Source organism: Echeneis naucrates, chromosome 15 (assembly GCF_900963305.1).
Source record: "Echeneis naucrates chromosome 15, fEcheNa1.1, whole genome shotgun sequence".
NCBI lineage: Eukaryota > Metazoa > Chordata > Actinopteri > Carangiformes > Echeneidae > Echeneis > Echeneis naucrates.
In genome coordinates, this window is record NC_042525.1 from 6,591,907 (window position 1) to 6,618,010 (window position 26,104).

At 42.4% G+C, this 26,104-nt stretch overlaps 2 protein-coding genes across 7 annotated transcripts; one reads left to right on the forward strand and one right to left on the reverse strand.

The window, feature by feature from the left end:
* Window positions 1-6,354, forward strand: agpat4 (1-acylglycerol-3-phosphate O-acyltransferase 4 (lysophosphatidic acid acyltransferase, delta)). 2 transcript variants are annotated; one of them, XM_029520449.1, is made up of 10 exons: window positions 1-175; window positions 516-653; window positions 733-914; window positions 1,010-1,179; window positions 1,387-1,548; window positions 1,669-1,822; window positions 1,957-2,059; window positions 2,145-2,220; window positions 2,392-2,590; window positions 3,240-6,354. In XM_029520449.1, exons 3-10 carry the CDS (start codon window positions 737-739, stop codon window positions 3,329-3,331), a joined length of 1,134 nt encoding a protein of 377 aa, XP_029376309.1. In that variant the 5' UTR covers window positions 1-175; window positions 516-653; window positions 733-736; the 3' UTR covers window positions 3,332-6,354. The 2 variants fall into 2 exon arrangements, with proteins under 2 accessions (XP_029376309.1, XP_029376308.1); XM_029520448.1 differs by lacking the exon at window positions 516-653 and having other exon boundaries at window positions 2-175.
* map3k4 (mitogen-activated protein kinase kinase kinase 4) lies at window positions 6,039-24,680 on the reverse strand. Of its 5 annotated transcripts, XM_029520442.1 has the most exons (27): window positions 24,453-24,679; window positions 18,954-19,144; window positions 17,408-18,834; window positions 16,464-16,724; window positions 15,814-15,966; window positions 15,496-15,653; window positions 15,219-15,335; window positions 14,990-15,089; window positions 14,756-14,839; window positions 14,378-14,647; window positions 14,149-14,298; window positions 13,591-13,752; window positions 13,322-13,455; window positions 12,525-12,603; window positions 12,316-12,394; window positions 11,250-11,343; window positions 10,679-10,801; window positions 9,339-9,442; window positions 9,164-9,244; window positions 8,885-9,076; window positions 8,725-8,795; window positions 8,512-8,628; window positions 8,265-8,424; window positions 8,043-8,165; window positions 7,715-7,821; window positions 7,030-7,209; window positions 6,039-6,938 (listed from the first exon to the last, which is right to left on the reverse strand). In XM_029520442.1, the coding sequence occupies exons 1-27, from the start codon at window positions 24,482-24,484 to the stop codon at window positions 6,918-6,920; spliced, it is 4,770 nt and encodes a 1,589-aa protein (XP_029376302.1). In that variant the 5' UTR covers window positions 24,485-24,679; the 3' UTR covers window positions 6,039-6,917. The 5 variants fall into 5 exon arrangements, with proteins under 5 accessions (XP_029376302.1, XP_029376303.1, XP_029376304.1 ...); XM_029520443.1 differs by lacking the exon at window positions 10,679-10,801 and having other exon boundaries at window positions 24,453-24,678; XM_029520444.1 differs by lacking the exon at window positions 10,679-10,801 and having other exon boundaries at window positions 17,408-18,831; window positions 24,453-24,677.
* Window positions 24,681-26,104: the final 1,424 nt, after the last annotated feature.

Consider the following 26,104-nt stretch of genomic DNA (forward strand, 5'->3'; position numbering starts at 1 on the left):
TTTGGTGGTGGGTGGTGGGGCAGCTTTACTTCAGCTGCGGGGATCGACGTGAAAATGTGTGAAATCTGAGCCAGAAGCATGGCGACACAGTGAAGAGCGCCGCTTCCCTCTTTTCCTGCAACCTGGGAGAGGTTCAAGGTCTGTTGCTGTCTCGAAGAAGCTCAGACTGAACAAGGTAAGTGTGACATGTTTTCACATTCATATTGGTGAGGTGTGTGCTGCTCGTAATTGGAGGACTTCACATTTGACAACTTGACATTTTGAGTCCAAAGTAAAGTTTGTTCAAACTGGTCTTTGGACTCTGACTGTCCTAATTTTGACTGGAGACTGCAACGAGTTAAAGATGTGAACTTCTTCAACTAAAGTATGACTGATCAGCAGTGACAGTTATCATGCAAATCATGACTTTGAGGAAATGACCTGACATAAAAAAATAAACTGCAGTAAAAGGAAGGAATGAGGAATAAAGCATTTATCTGGTCATGCTGTTTATGCACGGTTGAATCTTTGCACAGTCCAGCACAGAGGCTCCATTCAGCAGATGACATCCAGTCAAAGAAAACCTTTATGTCAGGAGTGGGATCAGTGCTGGGAGAGCAGCTTACAACTGACAACAGCTGACAACTTTGTTTGACAGAGCGGACTGAAGCTAGGTGTGTGTGTGTGTGTGTGCGTGCAAAATCAAAGGGAACTGGTTGCATTTTAACTCTTTAAGGTGTGTACATTTGACAGTACAATGGGCCTCCTGCAGCTGCTGAAATCTCAGCTCTTGTGCCACCTGATCATCTGCTATGTGTTCCTGGTCAGCGGCCTCATCATCAACCTACTGCAGCTCTGCACGCTGCCTCTGTGGCTGCTCAGTAAGCAGCTGGCCCGCCGGGTCAACATCAGACTGGCCTACTGCATCAGTAGCCGTGAGTATCTTTTCCTCTTCTCCTCTGCTTGGTGTTCAGTTTTCACATCGCTGAGCTTAGAGGTATCTACATTATTGTGTCTATATGATCCCCAGAGATGGTAGCTGCCCTGGAGTGGTGGTCTGGGACTGAGTGCACGCTGTACACAGACCCAGAGAGTTATCCTCTCTATGGAAATGAGAATGCCATTGTGGTTCTCAATCACAGTTATGAGATAGACTTCTTGTGTGGCTGGACCTTCTGTGAGAGATTCGGAGTCCTTGGGGTAAGACAAAGTGTCCCAAAAGACACATTAATTTTTTTTTGCCTCAAAACATTTATTTTGCAATTCAGTACAGTCATTATCAGAAAAAGTGTTCAGGTTAAAATTCAGTTCAGGTAAAATTTGCCGACTATCCTCTTTGTTGTAAATAGTAAATTTTGCCTTCCACTCTTCAGGTGGCTAATGTGCTTTCACTTTCAATCTTCCCAGAGCTCAAAGGTTTTAGCCAAGAAAGACTTGGCCTATGTGCCAATCATTGGTTGGATGTGGTACTTCCTGGAGATAGTCTTCTGCAAGAGGAAATGGGAGGAAGACCGAAGGACCGTGTCACAAAGTCTTCAAAATCTGCGAGATTACCCAGAAAAATACTGGGTGAGTGTCATCTTTAAAAAAGTTTAGAGTTAAGAGTTAAGTCTTTTTTTGACTTAAAATGATCTTCCAGAGATAGTTTTGCGTAGTGCTCTTTAATAAACACTCTCTTCCTGGGGCTAGTTCTTGCTTTACTGTGAAGGGACACGCTTCACACCAAAGAAGCACCAGATCAGCATGCAGGTGGCTGAGAGCAAAGGTCTGCCCAAACTCAAGTATCATCTTTTGCCCAGGACCAAAGGATTCTGGGTAACTGTCCAAAACCTCAGAGGAACTGGTGAGTTTCTAGCTCTGATGAAGAATTTGAATATGTCTTCCAGTAAATGCCAGACTCTGTGTGGCTTTGGGAGCAGAACATCAGCAAATCAATGAGCCTTAAAGCTAACTGGGGCTGTGTCTCATTTTGTGCAGCTGCAGCTGTTTATGATTCTACGCTGAACTTCAGAAATAATGAAGCACCGACTCTGCTGGATATTCTTAACGGGAAGAAATATCATGCAGATTTATATGTGAGGTATGACGAAATGCCACATTGTATATCCTGTTTACTGGTGTCATCTTTTTTTTTCCCATCTGAGAGCTCTGACATTTACTTGCAGGAGAATCCCTCTAGAGATGATCCCAGAGGATGAGGCCGAGTGCGCTGCTTGGCTCCACAAACTCTACCAGGAAAAGGTAAGGCTGTGTTGAAGGTGGATGTTTAGCTTTTCACTGCTGAAACATAATGACGAGTTATGACATCCTGGGTGCTGACAAACAACCTGGATGCAACAAGTACAAACGTACCCCTGTTGTTCCGTGGAGAACTTTGGGATCGAGTTGTGTTTTGTATTGATCTGTTTGCAGGATAGTTTTCAGGAGCACTACACACAGACGGGGTGTTTCCCCGGACCCGTGGTGAGTCCTCCACGCCGACCCTGGACCTTGATCAACTGGTTGTTCTGGTGCAGCCTGCTGCTCTACCCCTTGGCCCTCCTACTGACTCAGCTCATAAGCTCCGGATCAATCCTACCCATCTTAGCTTCTGTGGCTCTCTGCTCTGCAGGTTGGCTTACACATTCAAGTCAAAGCTGTGAAATAGGTCTAATGTTTCCTCACACAGTTTAACCAGATGCTTTTTTGTTCAAATACTTTGTAAAGCAGCAGATCTGACACCTCAAATGTAAGTCACCATTTTTTGGAGAATTTGACTAAGCAGGTTTGGGAGCATGTCCCCAACATCAATCAGGCATGTGATTTTTAGCATATTTAAACATCTCCGTCCGAATTGTTTCACAGAGATTTGAAATGGAGCTATTTTCTCACTGTGGGGGTTCATGAGGAGCATGTCAGAGTTTCCACAGTTAATTAGTGGCCACTTTGCGACATGTTGATTTTAGAATGACAAGATTTGTTTTCTAGAAGGGAAGAGCTCATCATTTGTTAAGTACCCAACTCATTTTAGGTTTTGTGTGTACTTTGGCTGTCGTAAAACTCAAACTTTAGTCTACAGTGTCAAACAGGCAAATTCAGCCACATAATCTAATTCTGATATGGAAAAACAATCTTCACACGTTGAGAGTACATTTAGAGAGTTTAAATGTGAATTTACAGCAGAAATAACCATTTCCTTTAGAGGAAAAGCTGCCTTGTCTTCCTTGTGACTCACTCAGATAATATCCTAAATGAACTCTTCTTGAATCTCCCCTTCACAGGCTCATTGGGAGTCCGCTGGATGATTGGCCAGACTGAGATTAACCGAGGGTCAAGCTACGGCAATACGAAGGCTCCGCTAAACAGTAACTAAGAAATCCTGACTTTCTCACAGCCTCTAATCTGCAAGCTGCTGCTTGAATCATACATAAACACACTCCTGGCAGGTTCTTGTTGGGCCAACAAGTGCAAACATGCTTAAAAGCACAATACAGTCAAGGTAGGCTTTTCTCCATCCTTTGCTGCAGAAGCTCATGATGTAGAATATCGAAACTGGATTGAAGCAACATCTTTCGGGAATCACATTATAAGAAGATAAGGCAATTAAGGCATTCTGTTTAAATCACAGGATAAATATTTGTATACAGTGAAGACAAAATTTAACTCAAGTTAAACTAAGATTTTAAAACAAATGCAAAATGGACTACCTCCATGTAATGTATACTGATATTTTCATGGCAGAATAAAATATCCATTTCATTTTTTTTAAAGAGACATAATGTTTTATTCTTTTTTTTTTATATACATAGAAACACTTTGGATTGTTTGTTTCCGGAAGTAGGGAGGGAGAACAGCCTGTTTTTCATCTTGGTTTGATATATACACCACGTCAACCAGCAACTAGTTTTACTTTCAAATCCTCCTAAAGGCTATAATTTGACCTTTAGTGTTCACTAAAGGCAAAAAAAAACAAACAAAAAAAAAAAAAACAACCTCTGAAATAATATTTTCTAGTTTCTGCACTTACCAGATAAAATATGTTATATGAGTAAAAGGATATCTGGAAATCAGGAATTCTTTAAAGTAATTACTAAGACATTGTGTTATCTAAACTTCAACTTTATTAGATAATGAATCACACTGCTTTGACTAAATGACAAAATGAATATACTGCTCCTTTAAATAAAAATTAAAAAAAGCCAATGTTAGAGCGACGGCTAATGCAATGCAATGTTGACAGTAAAAACAAGGTGCAGTTTATCTCCATGAAGATGGACTCCAGATATCTGGATATTCTTGTCCATGACCTTCAGATTTAGCTGTGACCTTTGCCCCTGCATGTCCTCTCCACTGGAATACACAAAACAGTACTCGGATTAAAAGTGGATTTGAAAAACCATCATCTTAGTGACCCCCGGTGGTGTTGACTTAATACATACTTAATGAAAGATCCACAGTTTGTTTCTTTACTTCTTGTCAAACCACCGATCGTCTTACATATTGTATTTCATCTTGCTTCATTCATTGCTTCATTCTCAACAAAGAATAATTGATTTTGTAACCAAAAACATATTTATTTTATTTTTTTTTACTGTAACTGAACGATAAACTTCACTTCTTTTACTTAGACCATCAGAACCTCATATTAGATTTACTGAAATTAAAAATGCAATTTTCCATAAATGTTAGGATATAGCATGAGCACAAGGAAGGCATCTCTTCACAGAATGTGTGGATGGGCACAGGAAAGTTACTGTCACACCCTCAGTCAACAAAGAGCTGATTTGTGTGTTTGCCGTGTGGATACAGTATCTCACACCGCTGACTCAGGTGGGTGTGACATCAGAAGGAAGTCGTTTACCTACGACCTTACCTTTGACAGTACAATGGGCCTCCTGCAGCTGCTGAAATCTCAGCTCTTGTGCCACCTGATCATCTGCTATGTGTTCCTGGTCAGCGGCCTCATCATCAGCCTACTGCAGCTCTGCACGCTGCCTCTGTGGCTGCTCAGTAAGCAGCTGGCCCGCCGGGTCAGTACGATCATTATCAGAAAAAGTGTTTGGGTTTTTAAGGTGTATTTCTCTTCAGTACCTTAGTATAAAACCATTACCAATAAGGAGTTGACCTATGTGGTTGGACGTGGTACTACAGCCTGGGCCTCCTACTCACTCAGCTCATCAGCTCTGGATCAATGCTAATCATCGTAGCTTTTGTGGCTCTCTGCTCTGCAGGTTGGCTTATGTTGATTTATAACTTCTAGGTTGAACTATTGACTTTTTTTTCTCTAAATAGGGGAAATCACCAAATCATTTTATGCAGGAGAATGCAACATTTCCTTCCTTCAGCCATATTACTATCAGTTATTCATATAATTTTGGTGGCACAACACTGTCCCTGATAAATTTCATTATTACAGCTGGAGTCAAATGATCCATTTCATTGGATACGATCAAATATTCCTCTTTAGACAGTAGATATCAGTTCTAGAGACACTTATTTCTATATACTACTTGAGTTTGACCTTTTTTTTTTAGTTTTCAGATCATTTGTTTAAAAAAAAAATTTTCTATACTTTCTTTAGCCATTTCACCTTAAAGGTATTACCAAAAGTTGCTTTTATAAAAATGCTTCTACCTGATTCAAAAAGATTTTTCATTTTAATGATTTACTAATAATAAATGCTTTTTATGTCAGGAAGGCAAGCTGAAAAATGCTCCAATCTTTAAAATCTAAAAAAAAGTAAGTAAAATAATATTCAGATTTTTCTTTCCTTCAGTCTGGGAGTGCTTTGGATGATTGGTCAGACAGAGATTGACAGAAGCTCAAGTTGTGGGAATAAGCAGGTTCCTCAGGAAAAAAAAAAAAACGCAAACTACTGATCTTCAGTGTTAGGGAGCTAGTGTCCATCTTGCTTTAGAAAAATTGGGGACAAATTCACTTTATACCTCGAATAATGCAAATATTTCATTGTATGTTAGCCAAAGATTTTATTGTTGGCTCAAACATACAAGATCTACCTCTAAGAATGGAAATGACGTGTGGCAGTTTCATGTTTGAAGAAAATATACTTTCACTTCTTAAAAAAAAAAAAGATTGGTTTATTAATATTGTTTGTACATAGCAAACACTATAAGAGCAGCAGAGGACCAGAAGTTGTGGTTTGTGTCAGTGTCTGTGTTTGGTTGTGTGGATGTTTTGTGTTCAGCAGCAGGGAGGGAGAGCAGGCCCCATTTCTCCTCTTTGTTGGCTACGCTCCGATTACATGAACAGCTCTTCACCGGCAACCAGTAGACTTGAACATTGCTCAAACTTGACATTTACTCCTCAGCAAAGGCAAAGAAAAGTAAATACAACAACTAAAAAAAAAAAAAAAAAAATCCTTCCTAGTGCCCGCGCTCGTCAAAAGACAAGTGATAAATTAATCTGACTATTTGGATGGTGCTCCTTTCATCATGTTAAACCAGCTTCTCCTTCCATTCAGTGAGGTTTACCGCAACTGATATAAGATTCCTCCCTCTTCTACTCAACTGTCCCCTTGGGTAAACAGTTTAAAAAGTGCCATAGATTTTTGTCCCAGCCCACCCCGCCCAGCCCATTTATTTAAGAGAGAGAGAAAAAAAAAATCCTCAAAGCCTTTTCAGAGGTCTCTTCACCAGTGGGAAGAACAAATGTGGCAATAGTTACTTTAACTTTACAATATTGTTTATACATGAATTAAAGCCAATCCTATTCTTACAGTATGTACAGTCCCACCCCTGCCCCTTCAAGTCCCCACGACAGCCCAATACTCCATAGGTCCAGTTGTCCTCTGAAATGGTTTTTGTATTAGTTCCTCAGTTTAACTCCATGCACCTTCAGCCATAACGTCCGCTTCTCAACTTCCACAGTTCCTTTTTCTTTTCAGCATGCACAGTAGTGCTTTAATTTGTAAACTTGGGAGCCAGAGAGGAGGTTTCCTGTCACTCTTCATCTGTACAAACCTGAAACAGACGTACAGTAACATCATGATCGGTCAAACCCTGACAGTTCACTTATGTTAGTGAGATTTTAGTCGGGTGATCAGTAACTCACCTTGACGAACGGGTGGTCCAGCAGCATGCTAGCTGTCCAGCGGCGTTTGGGTTCGCTCTCCAGACAGTGACTCAGGAAGTCCTTCCCCTCTGTGCTCAGCTTCTCTGGGATGGGGGGTTTATGGCCCATGCCCACTTTGTACATGATCTGGAAATTGTGCTCGTACTCATGCCAGGGTCTCTGCAGGTTATCACAACAATAAAAAGATTAGTCATTTCCTTGTTTTTATTTTTACTACTTCCTTTATCTGAGGTGTTGAGAAAGGGGGCTGATTCATTTAAGAGTTTTCTTGTGATGTTCCTAATGAGCATTAGGTTTTAACATATTTTTTAAATGACAAAGTGGCAGTTCTGATGTCAGGACAGACTAAACTGAGTGAAACCACTCATTCTCACAAAACAGATAATGTATGATAACAATGAATCAGCATTTTAGCAAAGAGCCCCACAATTCAATAATATATAAAGGCATAAATGTGTAAATATGTCAATAATAATTAACTTAACTGAACAATGAGATATGCATGTCAGAGCTACATCTGTTGTACAATGAGCCTCATGTTTGCACAAAAACAACAAGGCTACAAGTATTTCCATCTGTCTTTACCTCCTGGACCGCACAGAACAATGTGCCTGAATCTCATACAGGCCCGTGACTGAGGTAAAACGTTTCTGCCGCTCCTCACCTTTCCTGTCACCATCTCAATGAGGACGCAGCCCAAACTCCAGATATCTGCTGCTCGGCCATGACCTTCACCCTTCGCCCTTGTGATGACCTCAGGTGCCATGTATGCTAATGAAATGGAAGGTGGGGAGTGGGGGGGGGGCAAATAAACAAACATAATCTTTCCAAAGTCAATCCTGAGGAGCACTCATTATATTAATCACACAAAGCATAAAAAGACAGAAAACAATAATACCATATCCAGTAACAAATGTTAAAGAAATGAATCCTTTTGGTAAACATTAGGCCACAGCCGCCTCATGACCGAAACAGAACATACAAGCTTTTACCTGCAGTTCCCAGCGTACTGTTCACCTCTCCTGGCATGGTGTGTGTGTTGTTCCTCAGCTTGACTGAGCACCCGAAGTCTCCCAGTTTAATCAGACCAGATGACGTCAGGAAGATATTCGCTCCTGATACAGATAGAATCAACAAAATGAAAAATTGAGGTGCGTTCAGAATTTCCTGTACTTGTGGCACAGGGAAAATAAAAAGTTTAAAGCAAAACTGACCCTTGATGTCGCGGTGGACAATGCCATGCTCATGGAGGACATTGATGGCTGTGGTGATCTGTTTGCTGTAGAGCCTGATAACATGCTCCTGCAGCCCCAGTCGGGACACTTCTTCCAACGTGCCCTCATCACAGTACTCCATGAAGATGTACATCTCCTCCTGCAGGAGAGAACATTAATATTTGCACCCAACTGTTTCGGTGTGCACCAGGTGATGCCTGAGTTGACGTAAACATGTGCCTCTTACCCGATGGAGCTCAACTCCAAAATATCGCACCAGGTTCGGGTGTTTAATGCCTTCAAATATTTTTAGCTCATCTGCAGTCTCCTTGATCGTTTTGTGATCATTTGGCTGGAATCGAATCTGTTTGATACAATAACAATAAATATAATGCATCAGTATTTGGATTTATTGATCAATACTTTGAAATAGGTAATGTGGTCTTGCTGGTGTGCCTACCTCCTTCATAGCCATGAGTTCTCCAGTGTCAACGTTAATGCAGGTGTACACCTTCCCATACTGGCCCTCACCTGTTTCCATACACAATGACACATCACCACCAGCTGCTGTATGTAAATTGACCTTCATGATGACAAATACTTCCACGAGGTAATCATACCTATCTTGTTGCCCCTCTGCCACTTGAAGGTCACCTTCCTCAGCCCAACGTGCATAAAGTTGTCAAAGGACTTGGGCGTGTGACACACTTGGCCAATGATGTTGCGCTGCTTCATCACGGCATAGCGTTTATCTTCGAACTTACGAATTGAGCGACGGACGGCCTCCATGGGGCTTTGTCGTGCTGCCGTGTCTGACAGAGAGGATGCAAGACTTATAGTTTTTTTTTTCTGATGTTAAACACCTGTAGCCAATGTTCATCACCACTCATCATTCTCACCCTTGGACATGGTGATGAAGGTGCGAAGCTCCCAGCTTCGGCGTGCAGTGCTGTTGGACTCCCCTTTGGGATAGGAGGGCTCTGGAGAAACAAATCGCAGGAGTTGCTCACCTAATCAGGCACTTGAACATTGACTATGTGAGTCAACCTATGCTAATTAACTGATGGCACCCACCGTCCCTGTCCTCCGTGGGGCTTGAGTGGCGACTCAGTGATTTGAAATTCAACTCTGCTGCAACTGAAGACAGACGGTCATTCTCGTGGTAACTGGACCCCTTGCTGGGACAGAGAAGAAACTGATGCAACAAAAACTACTGATTCAGACTGGCATGTTTCAGCCAGGAATGGGGGCGGGGGACAAGGTTTTCTGTTCATGGGCAAATTAAGGCTCAGCACAGGGCAAATGCCTCTGCCCTGACTGAACTTTATTTTTATGCTCTCATAATGAGAGTACTTTCTTCATAGCAATGCATGTACTAAGTGGATTCTTTGTCAAACTAGAAAATGTAACAATAGAGGGCAGTGTCTCCTCACAGTTTCTTAGCATTATGGAGGCCACTGATTTACAAGGGGTTAGAGATCAGTAGAATATCTTCACTTTCAGATGCTTTTGGGGGAAATGTTTCTCAACACTAGACCATAAAATGAAAATGACATAAACACTTTAAAACACTTCCAACCTGATGCTGAAATAGCAGCATTAAATTTCTAAAACAATATAACTTGACAAAATGACATGTACTTTCAAGAGAAACAAAGATGTTGCTTATTCCCAGTATTCCTGCAGGCAGCCGCTAACAGCTCAGCATGCATCAGAGTCATTCACACTTGAAGGTTAGAGCTCTAGAGTGCATGTTCTGATTTCAAAAGCACACGCAGATGCGCAAGAAAATGTAAACACAATAAATAGCCAGCATCAAAGCAGCACTGATGTTAATAGCAATAAAAAAGCAGAATATAATAGCCCACTCTTTCCATGAGTCAGTGTGTTTTTTCTTTTTTTCCCTCCTCCAAAACAACTTTCTTTCATCTGTAACGAAATGTGCAAGGCCATTTTTCTGATTTGGTGTTATGCTGGGACCGCGTACACTGCAGCTTCTCACTACCTTAAAAGCTAAAAATTATGCTAAATAGACAGGTTTTGAGTTGTTTCTCAACATGACGTTCATAGCCAACGTTGATTCTATTAATAGCACTTTCTGCTATTTCTATTAAGGAAAATTTCCAGTGGTTAGCAACCATATCTTCTTCTAATTCTGTAAGCACAGTATTTGTGAATTTCAGATCATATTTGAAGGGAAATTGCAGACAGTGTGATTAAATAAAGTAATTCCCTTTGGCTCCTACAAATATAGATAAAAGTTACCTGTCAAAGCTTTATATTCGCACGACAGATTTGACGAAAGGAAAAGATACTTTTTGGCTCTACACTTCTGTTGCTTTCCGTCCTTTTCCAGAAGCTGTATAATGCTTTTGCCTCTGGGGATGGGTTTGTGACTTGGGGGGCAAAGCTACCTGACGTCACTGGGGGTGCTGCCTGGTGCTTTGGTGTGGCTGTGTTCCCCCAGGCCCTGAGGGATGGGCCGAGGGCCGTTTGGGAACTGCTGGTTCCGGAGATCGCAGGGGAGACTTCGAGAGCTGTGTGGTGAAAAAACAAACTGAGGAGCGCTGCCTTGGGAAGTGAGGTTGCTTGGCATGGGAGGGGATATACATATATATATATATATATATATACATATATATATATATATATATATATATATATATATATATATATATATATTTGTGCATGTGTGTGTGTGTGTATGTCTGGGAGGCTGGTTGAGGGACACACATTCATACACACACAAACACAGACTCACTTTTAAATTTGAATAATAATAAATACAACTATACAACTCCCGGCATACTCAGCAGCATACATATATGCACAAGAAAACTGGCACAACCAACAAGCTCAAAAAAATACAGTGCAGTAATAAAGAGCAAGGAAATGACGCGTGCGGAGCCATGCAGGAAAGAGTACTAAAATTAACACACAGTGAGCATGTAGATCATAACCCTAACCCTAACTGTCATCACATACCTAAATCCTTCAGCATTAGGGATGAACAGATTGGGGTTTGGTGGATCACTATGGCAGCGAGGAAACTTCACAGGACGAGGACTATTCCTGGGAGCTGAAAAGAAAAAGCACTCAATGCTTAATATAGTCAGACCACCCACCAAAGTAAACCTGGAACAGAGTACGCATTGATGGAGGGGAGTCCATAGCTATAATAAATTTGTTTGCTATGGTCGTAGGACACTGCAAATATATTTATATATTTATAAAACAGACAATTGTAAAATTTTTTTTAATGGAAAACACTGTATAAAATGTGATGAGTAACACAAAACCCAGAAAAGGGGGAACAAGGACGAATAGGTTTTAAGATGTGTCCTTTTGAGGGAGAAGCTTCTCAATTCAGGCAATAATCTGCTGTTTTGCATGACATACAGTATTCAGCTCTCTAAATCTTCAATGTATGAACCTTTAAGAAATAACGCAAATTCTGCTTGCTTATTATGCAAGTGCATGACAGCCACTGCAATGTGTTGCTTTACTCCATCCAAATCAAAACAGGCATATTGCAAAAGAAATCTTTGTGCTACTACCAGGTTGTTGTTTCAAAGATATTTTGCAGTAATGATTCCCAGATCTCATGGTCACTTATGTTTGTTAAAGGCCAGAAACAAGGCCATGTCTGTCGGTCTGCTACATTGATAATTGTTCCCGTTTTTATATTCTTTTTCAATTGGATCATGCTCTTATTTCAGCAACACCTTACTTCCCACATTCACTTTTTCCAACAAGAACCACAGGTTTTATTCTACTGCTGACTGCAGAGCAGCTAAACTGAGCTGCTCGAATGAATCTGTGTAACCAAAGGGGATCATGCAAACTGACAAACTATAAGTAAAATAAGTCATTCTTTTCTGTTCTACGGGAACTGGATTGTTTTTTCATTGTTGCTGTGTCTGCTTTGTGCAACAACAATTCTCCATGACACCCAAGTTATAAACTTACAAAGGAATATAAACAAGTGAGTAAATCCTGAACTCCAGACAGAGAGGTCACTGACAGGTCATATCACTGAAGAAATTCTTACCAATGTACAGGCCTGTGACGGGACTATGAGGTTTTCCAATTACATGTCCAATACATTCATTCATCAAAGCTTGTAAACTCTGCAGAGAGAAGGGTAGATTACCCGTCAACAGTTTATAAACATGTCACATTTTAAGAAGACTTTGCAAATTTGCAGGAAAAAAAAAAAAAAAAAAAAAAAAAAAGGTAGGAGGGATTAGACTATTTTACCAGGAAGTCATCCTCAGGTAATGCTGATATAAAGGCAGGTTCGATGGCCTGAAGAAAGTCAAAACCCTGAGTTGCCCACCTGAAGGTGTAACATCACAGTTCATCAGCTTCTGTTCATGTTCATTTTTAAGCAGCATCATTGAGAAGTCATCTGAGGTGTTTTAGATGCCAGACATTCATGGGTGCAGCAGGGCGAGTAATTATCAGGTAATTATCAAATTAAACTTGAAATACAAATATGCTGAAGGGCTGATTTTCTATTTGAGGATAATAACAGCTAAATAATAACAATCAAATAATACAACAGATTTTAGCTTCTCCCTCTTTGCTTGTTCTTCATTATGTTAACCTAAAGTCTGTTTTATATCTCATTCTACTCATGCTTTGAATCTTACAGTTCAAAACATGAGCTCTTGACAAAGCAAGTTACAATACATGCATTTCAATTAAGACTGTCTCTCACACAGAATCTGAATATATGTGAATAGTTACTAGTTCTAAGACCGAAAACTGGCAGAAAAAAGAAAGAAAACCTCTCAAACTACTTCGAACTTACATACCAACAAAAACAAGTTTTTACCAGTTTGAAATCTGCCATTTGTTTTAGATGATTGGGAACACTGTTAATTTGTCAGTTCCATAGGTACAATGGTTTGTTGGTTAGCTGTCAGTGCTGGCTTTAACTCTTTTTGCAGCAACGCAACCCAAAAAAAAAAAAAAAAAAAAACTTCCCTGAGCAAGGTACTCAAACCACTGATGCTTCCTTAATGAACTACTAGGAGAGGGTAAGGCCTCACCTGGGCTTGGTGCCCCTACCACTCTCACATTTCGTCAGGACGTAGGTCATCCATTTGCGGGCAAAAGTAATGTAGCGCTCCCCGATCCTCTGCCTGTACTCTCCTGACATCAGACGCACCACCTCCTTGTGGTACTGGAAACAACAAAACAAACCAAAAAAAAAAAAAAAAAAGTCACACATTGCGGTCAGAAAAGCCCCGATTCTGAGCCAAACTGTAAAAATATACAGTGTTCGAGTTCACGCCTCTGAAAGTCAGCATGTGCTCACCTCAAAGGCAAAATTGTAGCCCTGTATCATTGCCTCCCTGTAGTACTGATGTAGCGTGGCTGACTCAGACTCCTCCACCTCTGCCTCGAACTCTGTGGTGAACATGTATTCCACTCGATCAATGGCAGTGCTGATCTTAATGCATAGCTGTAGTGCCTCTTCCTGTATTCAGCGAGAAAACGATGTGGAGAGAAAAGAGAAAATTTGCTTTTATTTTCTCATGTAAAAAAAATTTAATTAAATTAAAAAAATAACAAAATCATCAAACACACAGAGAGAGAGGGGGGGGGGGGGGGGGGGGGAGGTTTGCAAAACTCAACCTGTACCAGACTGTGTGGTAAAAGTTCAACGACCTCCCCTTTAAGAATTACTTTGGTCTGACATTGGCACGAAGTATTTTTACCGGGTTATAATAACAGAGTGGAAACTCAGGTTGACGAATAACCACTGAGGTGAAAAACAGACTTGAAAGGAGGACACAAACACACACTTGTTTTCACAATGACACAAAATTAACCCACGTTTTAACAGGTCAGGGCTTGTGGTTATTCTAAGTACCTTCAACTCCTCCAGAGCACTCGCAATCAGAGGCTGACTAGATGTTTGCTCCCGACTGAGAGTGAGCACATCCTCCATGGAGTGCTGAAAGGCCTTTCGATGAGCTACCAGGTGAGCTGACTGCATCACGATCAAGAGCACGTTCTCCACCTGAGAGTGCATTAGACCAGTGTGAGGCTTGTTACACACGTTATACACACGTTATACACACATACAGACAAACACATACCTTCATTGCCCTTAAAGTGTCAACAGTTTCCATCTGGGGGACCAATTTAAGCAGCTCTCCCTCCCACTGAGCCCAGTCACAATCCGTACATGAGTCCACAGCTTTGTGTTTACTCATGAGCAGATAGACCTCATCATCAACAATATCCTCGGGCTCTTTGGAACAATCTTTTCCAGCAGCAGCATTGAGAAGCTGCAGGATGAGTGGTCGCTGATCCATCAGACCGGAGGGGACAAAAACTTGCAGCTCCTCCAAACCTGGAATCTGAACCTGTAAGTAAAAGGGATGTTAAACTGTATGTAATGTATGTAAATCAATGACCAAAGCACCCAAAGGGAAGCTCAGATATGTGCAAAACTGAAAGACAAGCAAACATACCTTGACATAGTTTCTCTTTTTAAGTGCCTCTAGGAGGCAAGTAACCCCATTGGTCATACTGAAATCTGCAGCAACTTCCAAGTCCTGCAGAAAAGCAAGAAAACAAAGGGTGGGTCAGAACACACAGTCCCAGTTTTTCACTGAGCAAAAAACAGGGTCACAGATATACTGCAGTCTCTTCTGTTGCAGCTTCCTGTTCTGTACTATAGAAATTTCTCCACTGCTGCCCCTCACCTTGCGAAGCATTTTGGCAAAGCCTAGAGCCTTAGAGGCTCGCTCCCTGGCCTCATGGAACAGCTCTTTCAGTGACCGACTTGTCTCAATAACTGACCGCCTGGAAGGATAAAAGGGGTTAAAGTTTAGAACCACAGGGATAAAATTTATAATTTAAAATGAAAAACAAAACTAAACAAAAACGAAAAAAAAAAACAAAACACAAATTAAATCATGTTATTCCGCCTACCTGATCTCGTCTGATGCTGTGCTGTCATCAGCACTTTCCCAGAATTCATTACCACTTTTTTGCAGGCCAGCATCAAGGAACTCTCCAGTGGATTTGAGCAACATCCCTGCAATGTCACTGCCAAGAACAGAGCAGTCCCCAGACGAATATGAATTATTAATAAACTCACTTGTAAAAGTTTTGTGCCACTTTGGTATTCAAGTTGGTGGCATCACTGTAAGAGGAATGAAATAAGCCTTATTTTTCCACGAGTTAGACAGGCTTCAGGTCCACTTACCAGAAAAGCTTTCCCGACTGAGCCTCCCCTCCACGGATGTAGGGAGTGACAACCTTAGTGAAGTTCCACTCTTCTTCTAGCAAGTTCTTTAAGCTGTGAGAGGCCTGAGGCAGCAACTGCAACATCTGGATCCAACTATGCATGTAGTCAAAGTAAACCTTAAACAAACAAACAAACAAAAAAAAAAGTTCACTTTTTTTTTTTTACATTCAATTATGCATCATTTCGCAACAGTTTCTACAACAGTAACACAGTCGGTCAAAACAAACTTTCAACTTTACACATCAACTTTATGTCGAGGGAGGGTGGGAATCTTACCACCAGCATTTTGTGAAGATCCTCTTCAAACTCATCATAATTGGCATTTGTCTGCAAGCCCTGAGCATCAGTCACCACGCCACGCAGCATGAACTGATAATACTGCTTCATCAGAAGGCCTCCTTTAAGAACCTCTTTGCACTCACGTACCAACTGCAGAGCACAATTAATAGATCTAAAAACACGATTAACATTTAGGCATATCTCTTATCTATTACAGACATAAAGGAGAACACTGTTCAACTAAAGGGTATTTCAGGATTTTTTAGAGACCCAAATTATTGGGTCTCTAAACACACTATTTGGAGATGTTGTCAACGAGCCTTCATAAGTTGAATTTGACTTGAAAATCCTAGTCAATTATCAGTAATCAATACAAAAAAAAACCATCACACAGCTTTCTGCAGAAGTTCTAACTGAGAGCATACAACATTCTACCAATCAACTGTGTGTCCATAAATACACATGCATTTAGACTATATATGCAACTGCTGATGGTGCCAGAAGTGACTCATATGACTGATCTCTTTCCTAATGACTAAATTTATGAGCAATGTAACTAAAATGTAGTGTGTTATTTTGCAGTAAAATGAGTCATTGCATGGGCAGCACAGGAAATACATAAGAGTCAACCAAAAACAGCTGCTTGCCTGTTTGATACTGAGCAGTGAAGGCTCTCCAGCAGGCCTCTGCTCAAGTCGCAGTTTAAGGCATTCATGAATGACATTGAGAAGGACTCTGCACAGCACGAGGAATGCCGGCCTGAAGGATGGGAGGTCCATGTCCAGCAAATCCTCCCAGGACACTTGGTCTGCTCCGAGCTCTGGATTTGCTGTACCACTACAGGACAAATGGCGTGACAGCTCTGGCAGGTAATCACTGTCAAGCATGGGGTCTGGGAAGTCGGCAAACTGCAGGTGAAAGATAGGTCCAGGGAGGTTAATCCATTGTATACCATTACATTAAAAGAGACGGGAATCTACAAAGATTCCGGAAAGATGCGTCCCTGCATGGCAGTGGATATGCCACCAAAAACTTCAGCCTGGTCCAGAAATGTGCAAGACCACGTTACCAACATCATGCAAACATGATGGGTACACACCCTGCCCCTCGCTCATTTTTCCTGACACACACGAGTGCATTGTCCACTTTAGCAAATTCAAAAAAAAAAAAAAAAAGTCCTTTTCTGTTTTTCTAGCTTCCTTACTGTTGCAACACACACATTTGATTGTAGCCTGAACTTGGTCTTCTTATGGAGGTCCTATCTATGAGAACAACTGTTATTCACTCGAGTGCCTTAATAATATTGGCACTGAAATATTACAAACAGGACATATTCCACACCCACACATTGTTGTACACCGAAACACTAAAAATTATTCCTTGCATTGGAATAACTACTTGTCAAAAATCCTGATTCCAGTTAGAAACACCATGCTTACACGTCTGTTAGTAATGTTGTTTGAGGAAAAAGTGAGTGATGGTCAATGAAGAGAGATGTTGGCTTGTATTACGGAGATACAAATATATCATAAGTGTGTGTGTGTGTATGTATATATAGATATATATATAGAGAGAGACATCATACTCTCACCTCCAGTGCAGAAGTGTGTGCAGGAGTGTGACGGAGCAGCGCTGCTCTGGACCGCTGAAGAGAGCGGTCCATCAATTTGTGCAGTCTGAGGATCAGTTTACGCAGTCCCATCTGTTTCAGTGCTTTATCCACAAATGGCCTGTAGATTGCTGTGGGGCAGAACACTCCCCCTCCCGCAGTTGCTTCTGCACTTCCTGCAGAAACAGTCGGGAGAAATTCATCTTCTAAAAACAACGTGGCAAATTTAGAAGTCAGAGAAGGAGAAAACTCTCCATCTTCTTCATGTCCGAATCCCCCTTCGTCCACCTCCACATCCCTGTCCTCCCCTTCACTGTCAGCTGTAAAAGTGGCTGTTGAGTCGTTCTCCTCGTCGTTTTCATTCTCCTCCTCTTCATTGCCCCGGGAGCAGCGAGGTGAAGGGATCTCAAATACAGGCCACCCGATACGTGTGAGGTCATGGAGGCCCAGCACTGTGGCCATAACACGCAGCTTCTGATTGAGGTCCTGGGTGATATTGAGCCACAGACAGAGCGCCTGCACCCTGCCCTGGAAGTCTCGTGCTGCATACTTTTCATAGTCCTTCTGCAGGGCCTGTAAAGAGGGGTACAAAGCTTCCACAGATTCCAGCAACTCCATAACACGCTTCACCTGCTCAAATGCCAGCCGCTGGCGCTGGAGGTGTTCCCTGCAGTCAACACCAGAGCCCAGAGGCTCTGCTGCATTCATTGCACTAAAGCCCCAGGGGTCTACTCCACAGTGATTGGTTTCTGCTACAGCAGGGTCCCTCTTCTCTACACAGACGAAATCCCGGATGCTCTGATAGTCCCCCTGGATTATTTGAGACCCTGAACACTGGACCCCTCTCAAGCTTTCATAGTTGACCTTAAAGTGCAGAACCTCATTGATAATGTCAGGGATGGCCTGGCGAGCAGTGAAAAGAAAAAGGTCTTGATCACTGGTGGAACGCCGTGCATGCCAGGCCTGCAGCTCCAACCAAATGACCTCATTGTTGTGGGCCATGAATGGCATGTTCTCCAGGCCCCTCTGCTCCTTCTCCTTCCTCTTGGAGGACATAGACGTGAGCTTGAGCAGCAGCCGCAGAGTTTCAAAAAATTTGAGGCGGTCAGCGGGACAGTCCGTCCTGGAGGTCTGGCGGTGGGGCCGAGCAATGTGGGGCATTGACACAGGAAGTTTCCCACTACTGCAGCCCAGGCTCAAGTAACCCTTTCTAGGATCCATGTTGAGGGCACCAAAAGGACTCGACTTCGAGAGCGGATCCAGCATGAAGGAGCCTTCAAATGTCTTCTTGTGGTCTCTCTCTGTTGACCGCAGTGTGTTCCTCAGCTTCTTTCCCTGCTTGTAGCTGTGCTCCTCAGGGGTCTCCATTGGCCTGGGACTCTCTCTCAGAACAGATGGGCCAACATCTGCTGAAATGAACATAGCAATACTGTCAAGTCACTACAATTAATCTAAAACAGGTAAATACATTTTTAAAACTTGTTTCCATTTACACTTAAAATTAAATTAAACAAAATTATTAACACACCCTTGTTGGGAGAACGACCAGCACTCCTCGCCTGATTGTTCCGTTGATGTTTGCCAGACATGCGTTTCATCTGACGGAGGGTATAAGGAGGTGATGTGCCATAGAAGGCTTCCTCCTCCTCACTGGGAGAGTCATAGGATTCATCCATCTCCAAGTTCTTTTGAGATGCATTTTCCACTGGCTTGGCCTGCCTGCCAACATTTAATGACATTTACACATAAACAGGATGAACAAACTCTTGACATGGGCCAGATTTGCATCTGCACAAGAGACACAGTTACTTGGAAGTGATGTTAACTGCAAACTGCTTTAGACATATTACACTGAAACCCAACAAATGTATGCAGAAGGTCAAAGTGTACTAGGTTTGTTTGTACCCAAAACAGAATGTGCACCCAATCTGCTGCAGTGCCACATCAAACCAGTTGACAAACTGCAACTAGACTAAACGTCTGCTGCTACCTACAGCTGACTGACAAGTTGTCTGTCCACTGGAGCCTGACTGGCTGCCTCTCAAATGCACAGCAGCGATGCTCTGTGCATGACGACAGGCATGCAGAGGATAATAAGCTGTGGGCACGCGCACTTGGTCTAGGTAAACATAAAGGCTCAACCAGAGAGGGAGAAATAGCAACCCACATTAACTCTGTTTGCTGTGTCATCTACCAAAGGCTACTGTACAACTCATGTTTGCTGAGTTCCCAGAGCTTGGAGGCTTCCTCATCCAAAATGTGTCGAAATGTGTTGGACTATATGCAGACACAGTGTTAATGCAGAACATCAACACTGCTTTCCTGTGATTTCAAAAAAATCTTGAGTCACATTAAAGATTTGGACATCACGGTTGCTTCACCACATCCTGAATCTGAATTTCAAACAAGAAAAGTCCACAACAGAATACGTTGCCTCAAAGGTAACAAATCTTTTGGATCACATCCTTCTAGAAGAAGAGTGAGATAAAACAGAGTGTGCAAGCAGCACGCTTTTCTAGATTACATTGTCACAGCTTTGTTACCTAATGCCTTTCTGAGGGTTTTTTAATAGGATTAGAGACAAGGGTTGGAAGGTCTGACCCTGCCAACAAAAACAAAAAGAGATGAAAGGAGGTGGGGGTGCATGAAAAAGGCTGTTCTCTATGCCAGTCACCATGTGTCCCACCATCGATCATCTGACTGAAAAGCATTCCCCAACACGCGCCTGTTAGTGTCTGCGCAGGCCGAGTTGAAAAGAGTAAGGCTGCATCACTTTCACTAGCGGAGTTTGTGTGTGGGTGTGGGTGCTAAGGGAGGGGGTTAATCCGAAAATCACTTGATTAAGCTTTTCAAGGAGCCACATAGAGGGAGAGAAAGCCCAGAGTTCTATGGCCCATCTGCCCCAATGCAGAATCTGTCCCCAGACACAGCACAGTCCCCAGGGAGCAGCTGAGGAATTACACACAGGGGTGAGAGACACCTGCTTCAAATCCGGCAGCTTTTAATGCAACAAGATACTAGCCTTCATCAGGAAAACATACTTTGAGATTAATGATACCAGTACGTCAATCTTAACCACAAATTGTCTTGAGATTACAGAATAACTCACACATGACAGAACACTGGTGCCTTTATGAGAGTGTTGTATTGGAAATTGTGAAAGGGCTTGTTCTGCAGAAGCAGCACACTACAGTGATCTTTTCAGTATGCAAGCACAAGGAGAAAACACTAGGCAATCTTATGTGTTCCAGTAAGGCAGATGGCACCAACAGCAACAGAGAAATGTGCTTTGCCAATGCAAAAACAAGAACAGGTATCAGAAAAATGTGTGAGGACAGGAGACAGAGCACTGCCATCAACCTCCCACTGTGCCCACCTCAAGTATGATCAGATGATGCACATAGTATAAATATTCTAAAACATGCATTACTGAGTGGTGTCTGAGGACAAAAATAGTAAATGCATGTAAGAGGGAGTGACATCGAGTTTAAAAAAAGGCACTTCCTTACGGAGAACAACATGACTAAATCAGTCAGGAATGACAGCGGAACCAATGACGCCATCACTGCCGGTTATTTGTTTGGTTGCCATGAGACACTTCAAGCACAGATTGTGCTGCAGCAGTAAAAAGCGATGCAAATTCCTCTTCTGAATTCTTTGCTTTTTCCCAAAACCTACTCATTGGCTTCCTAGAGAAAGCTACTGCCCTGCATGCCCTGCAGTTAACCATAGACGCACTATGGTCTTCAAGCTGTCCCTGCCTGGCTGCTGCTGGTGAATTATCACTGCAGATGGTGTCTGGCTGCTCTCAATGGCTCATCTGATGGCTCATTGGGGCTCCAATAAAAGCCAGTGAAACGCTAGAGCCCCTAGGCAGAAACACTGAGTGCATAATAAACAGTACAAAATCAGGACTCTTTTCTAGTATAGTGACTGAAGCAGTGATACCCAAGGGCTGTCGGAGTCAGGGGGGCCTGACCTTTGACACCAACCATCCACACCATTGTACCAGGAAGGGGCACTCTATTGTATAGTTGTGACACGTGGCCTGTGAGGCCCACAGCTGAATAGCACACAGCTGGTTAGTGAGCACACTTGCTCACAATGTCCAAACTATGGGGGATTTTTTCTGAGAGGAAAAGGAGGAGAAGGCGGCTGGGGTTCTCTAAGAGCACACTTTCTGACTAATTAGGTCACACTGGCATAACTAATGCTGGGAGTCTAAATGTGGTGTCTGCTGTCTACTAACTGATGAGCCAATAAAAGTATAAAATCTATGTGCACAGCTATCAGAATTTGAAAATGAATATCTGATAGTCGGGAAATCACATGTTGTGCCATAGGCTGAAAGAGTTTAGAAACAATGAACACAACATACCACACCACACCCTCCTCTGGAACAGTGTGACACTGCCAGGAGAGGACTTCCTAACCTCTCCTACATGCAATGGTGCAAAGCAGACTGTGCATGCACAACAGACAGCCACTTTCATCCACAAGTAGCAGAAAATGCGGTGCATTTCTAACACACTGCTGAGCTTAATATCTGCCCTTATACATTACTTAACACCAGGGAACACGCCGTCTGAGACACAGTGTGTCTACTGTGTCCGTGGAAGCTCATGCCATTAATCACAAGTCACATGATCATTATGCATCTAAATGTAGACACTGCAGACAGTGGGCTCTGGCGTGAAGTAAAGGGTGTAATGGCATGTTTTTAATGACGCTTGCATGAGTATGAGGAAGTCCGTGGACTGCTCCAACTTGAAATTGTAATTGTAGAGTCATAAGCATCACCTTTGTCATTCTCATCTCACATTTCAGTTTCTTTTTACAGTCGTGCAAATGATAAATGCCAATCTAATCCTTTTACTAGTCATTCTGCAGCACTTAAGAGTCCTTCCTTTCCCTCTCTCTGACTTATCATCTGACATAATCTTTTTCCTGCAGTGCATTTGTAATATCAAGCACCACAGTTTTAGGAACTACAAAGACTACACTGTTTTAAATGAAATCACAGTTGAAAGTAACAGAATGTGCAAGCTGCATTAATGTCTCTAAAGCAGGTGTGGGCAGAGATGTAGTTAGGAAATGCTAGAGGACAGTCCATCTGTATTCTACAGGCTGTGCTCCCAGCAAATGTGGCCATTAATGAGTTCTACCCCACGAGTGTCTCTGGGGCTCCAGGCAGCCATCCACTGGGCGCACTACACCACATCCTGAAATCCCTGGAATGCTTGACAGCCACAATGTCTTCAGACTGACTTTCAAAATGAGACATTATTGACAAAGGACCTCTCTATTTGCAGTGATAATGATAGCCTTCACTGCCACACAAGCCCATAACTTCTCTGTCTCAAAATAGTTGCAAACTCACAATTACTGTGCAATCGATGAAAGAGTAATTACAGATTTTATTTTATTTTTTTTTGCAAAAACATGATCTTTGCATTTCATGCAATCATTTCAAATACACATTTGTCTGCATTAATAATACATCCCTGAAATTTTTCCCAGATCAGACATTGAAACTTTTGTTTAAATTTACCCAAGTTTCTTAATATTGAATCCCAACGCTACACATAAAAACCCCCAAACAGTAACTAGCTGCCAAAGCATACATATGCTATCTGGAGCATACTTTACCTGACAACCCAAAGTCTGCACAGACATCATCTCAAACATGTCAGATTGTGACGCCATCAGGCTTCTGGCAATGGTATGTTTAATGGCTCAATATTTTTCTCCATGAGACAGTGAGACAGCAATTACATTAACAGGGCCAGTATTGCACAATCATGCAAGCTGTTTGTGTCCCCACCTAGGACTAAGTGGCCGCAAGGGTGCAACTGAATAACAACCAACTGCTGGCTCAATCATTACTAGAAAAAAAGAAAAAGCACACGCTATTTGCACAAAACCAGGATTATAGCAGATGACAGAGCTGATCCACAGTGATAAATGCCCTCCAAAGTCACTCGCTCTGCAGGCAAACAACTGTGCATGTGAGCAGACGGGGGAAGGGGGAAGACACAACAGCAGATTCCTGAGGGGTCTGTCGCCAGCGGTCAGGGGCAAACACTGCGGCATTTCGACTGAGATACGTGCACATGTGAGCAAAAAATAAATAAATAAAAAAAAATAAAACATCTCATGGGTGCCTCTTTGCAATGCATTCCCTCTCATGCGTATGTGCGAGGTTGCACACACTTAACTGCACGATGGCACGTTAGATGCAACAGATTGCTAACCAAGTTCTAGACTGCTAAGAGAAAGCAGACCCACTTTGAAATAAAACACACAGCATAAAGTTTACCGTTCGCAGTCAACGAGCCGGTGTCATGATTCAGCAGTGGAGAGCTGGAAAGGGGGGGGGGGGGGGCGACAACAACAGGAGCGCCAAGTCTAGCTAGAGGATTAACAATAACAGTGGAGCAAAAACGCTAGCTACAGCCAGCGAAAGTTGTGTGCCTCGGCTGATGTGATGGTGAAGTGCATTGTCTTGGTCATCTCGAAAGGGGGAGGGGGGAGGAAAAATAAATCAACAACACACTTCCAAAACAGCCGTGCGATCCAACATTGCAGCTCTCATCCTGGTCCAACTCCGGCAGCCTCTGTTCGTGAACTTGCGGGTGAACAATAAACTGACAAGCGGCAGCTAACAGGAGACGAGAGCTAGCTTGTTCTCATGACATGTTGCACTGTTACAAAGGCCGACAACTGTTGGTTTGTGTTACCTTAACATCTGTCGAGCATGTTGCCTCTCCCTACAAGCAACCGAGAATTAAGTGTGGGGGCGGGGGGTGTCCGCAGCAAAGTGCGTCTGAAAATGTTGCTCCAAAAAGTTTGCAACTCCAGTGTTGCAAATGCAGTAACTGCACGCGTAGCACTATTTGGCAGGAAGTCGATTTCCGAGGGATGCGCAAGCGCTCCCGTAGAACCGACTGCAGTGTCACGTTCAGCTCCCTATTTGGCAAGTGCGATGTCCTGATGGTGTAGGGTCTTGTTCAACAAATTCACATACCTGCTGGGCTTGTTGCGATCCGGAGGCTCCATAGCAAAGCAGTGGCTTCTTCTTCCTAGCCGTGCATGGGCTGAACCATGGCTAGACGATATCGGACAGACTTTGCACCGGTAAATATTTGCAAGAGAGGCGGATTTTTGTCTCTTTGGGTCACTTTCTATCCGCCGGCACAGTTGACTCTCGCTTGTGCGTATCCCGTCGCCATCTTTCCGACGTTCATTGAGGAGGAGTGCCACAGTCTTGCATTACTACGGCAACCCAAATAGGACATCTACGGTCATTACTGCGCAGCTCGTTGTCACCCTCACACAGACGAGTCACAACGAATCAGTTATAACGTGGCCAGTATTAATTATCACACTTTGGAGCACTTCAGGGAAAAAAGGGGAAAAAAATCTACCAATGAATGTAATTCCAGTGAATATATTAATGTGTTATCAGTGGAAACTGATTAGAGATGGCCCTGCACTGTCAGTGCTGGGGCCCAAAGTGGTATGTTATTATCCCCAGCAGCAGTGCACCCTGTCTGTATAATAGTGTAAAGCCTTTTGCTACATTACAGCAGCCTTAAAACCATGGAATAATTTAAGCAGGCCAACCCTTGGCTGTTACAATGACTGTTGACATTGTGATATTATATCATGAGGGATTTGGAGGCCTCTGGTGGTCTCGGGTCATGGGAGAGTTGCCCACGTGGTTATTGTTAAATAAAGCAGAGACACATATGTAGATGCTGATATTTACATGTATATAAATGATCAATGTGTCTCTTCAATGTAAAACAAATAGATCAATAATTTGATTTTATACCATGGCAAAATAGGAGCCCTAGATGAGCGATTCATTGGAGTATGAGTTTGAGTTATGATGTTGCATCCATCCCAATAATTGAATTGAATAGAAAGGCTTCAAGGCACAAGATGCCCTTATCGCTGAAGAAAAACATTTTGTCTAATTTGATTAATCAAAAGACACATGCTGAAACATACAATATTTGTTGTATTCTCTTCTTTTCTAACTTTCCCTGATTTTATCTTGTCCTTGTCCGTGTCTGTCATAGCTACTTAAATTCTTAGTAATCTGCATTAATGGGTTGTTTTAGTTTTCACAAACTCAGAAACAAATGAGGAACTAAAGATTCAATGGCATGAAGTGAACTTGTGTGACTGACAGATCCAGCAGGAAGTATCAAACAAAAAGCTGAGGGAAAACTACTGGAAAATCTGTCACACACCAGTATTTCCAGGTCTGGACACACGGGTGTCCAGAAAGGACTGCAGCTTCATGGGGGAAACTTTATACCAATTTAAAATTGGTATATCCCACGAAGAAAATCGTAAGAATGAAATAATAATAGTAATAATACATAAGAAAATGGACGTAGTAGTTATCTGATAAATCTGTAGTGAAAATTGGACCATCAGCCCGCACTGTCATCCCCACAGGAGCAGAAATAATGATTTTTAAGTTTATTCTAACGTATATAGTCTCTTCTTCAAGTCGCCAATGAAACTGTCTCTCCTCGACACTTTTCTTTTCCACCTACTGGGGCGTTTCAAATTCTCTGCTCACCCTCTCATGTTACAAAACAAAAGGCGTGGATGCGTCGATAATAGACTACTGACGTTTTTCAGTTGTTTTCAATGGAAACC